The 1,158-nt window shown below is 52.4% G+C and overlaps 1 protein-coding gene across 1 annotated transcript; it reads right to left on the bottom strand.

The window, feature by feature from the left end:
• Positions 1-6: 6 nt before the first annotated feature.
• On the bottom strand, positions 7-1,124 carry LOC110296685 (N-acetyltransferase family 8 member 2-like). The gene has a single exon (XM_021165418.2). The coding sequence runs from the start codon at positions 1,010-1,012 to the stop codon at positions 332-334; it is 681 nt and encodes a 226-aa protein (XP_021021077.1). The 5' UTR covers positions 1,013-1,124; the 3' UTR covers positions 7-331.
• Positions 1,125-1,158: the final 34 nt, after the last annotated feature.

Genomic DNA, 1,158 nt, shown 5'->3' on the forward strand with positions numbered 1-1,158 from the left:
TGAGCTGCTGGAACTTCAGCTCAGCAAGGTTGCTTGCCTTGAGGTCTTGAGACCACCTAGCTGAAACTGACAGCTAACAGATTCCTAAGTGAAATGTGTGCAGGATCAACTCAGTTGGGTTTTGTGCTATCTTATCATGGCACTAGAAAGACGAAAGAGAGATACTTAAAAAGGCAGAATGGAGCCAACACCCACAGGTCACCACCAGCCTGNCTGCATCTGAAAGGAGTGCAAAGGGAGCCCTTGGGATTGGTAGCAGGAACATGTCAGGGATGGCCTGTTCCTACAGCAGAGTGAACTGGAGCCTCCAAGGCAAACAAAGGATATCAGGTCACATCCCTGATCCCCAAGCAAAAGGGAGAGAGTAGGTGAAATGGAGGATAGAAAGACCCATTAACCTTGTGGCTATGCTCACAAAGTACTGGCCCGTCTTCCGGAAGCCCATGGCCTGGTAGAGAGCCACAGCACTGTACTGCACACAACTGGTCTCAAGAACAACATCACTGTAGTCCTGGTCCCGAGCAAACCAGAGGACAGTTCTGACCAGTGCTTTCGCTATCCCCTGTCCTCGATGCTGTGAGGACACAGACAGGCGAAAAAGCTGCATCTGCTTCTTCCCTAATGGAGGGTCCTTGACTGGCCGAGCACCCACTATGCCAACTACCTGGTCTCCAGACTCAGCCACCCAGAAGGAGCCATGTGCATTCAGGTAGGACTTGGTGATGTCAGCCAGGTCAGCTTGCAAACTTGTAGCCACGTAATTTCTCCAAGAAAGCCAGATAAGGAGCCGCAGGCAAAGGAGAAAGAGGAAGCTGCATACTGTGGCCAGGAGCCAGGAGCCAGACACTAGGACTATGGTCACAGGCACCCCAGGTAAGAGCAGGAGAGTCTGAGGCAGTGTCAGCATATGGTGGAAGGCAGCAGGGACATGCTCCTTCATGCCCCTAGAGAACAATTCCAGGACCTTTTTGTGGTCCTTCTCCTGGTACTGTCGGATGCGATAAAAAGCCATGGGGAGACTTCTGGCTCTCAAGTATCAGTGATCACAAGGGACATCCAGACCTTCTTGCACAGCTTCCCTGAGCCCTGCAGGAAACAGAGGAAGCCAGGTCAGCCCCCCAATTCCCTCCCAGACTCTCAGAAGCCAGGGAGACTCCA

Source organism: Mus caroli, chromosome 6, assembly GCF_900094665.2.
Source record: "Mus caroli chromosome 6, CAROLI_EIJ_v1.1, whole genome shotgun sequence".
NCBI lineage: Eukaryota > Metazoa > Chordata > Mammalia > Rodentia > Muridae > Mus > Mus caroli.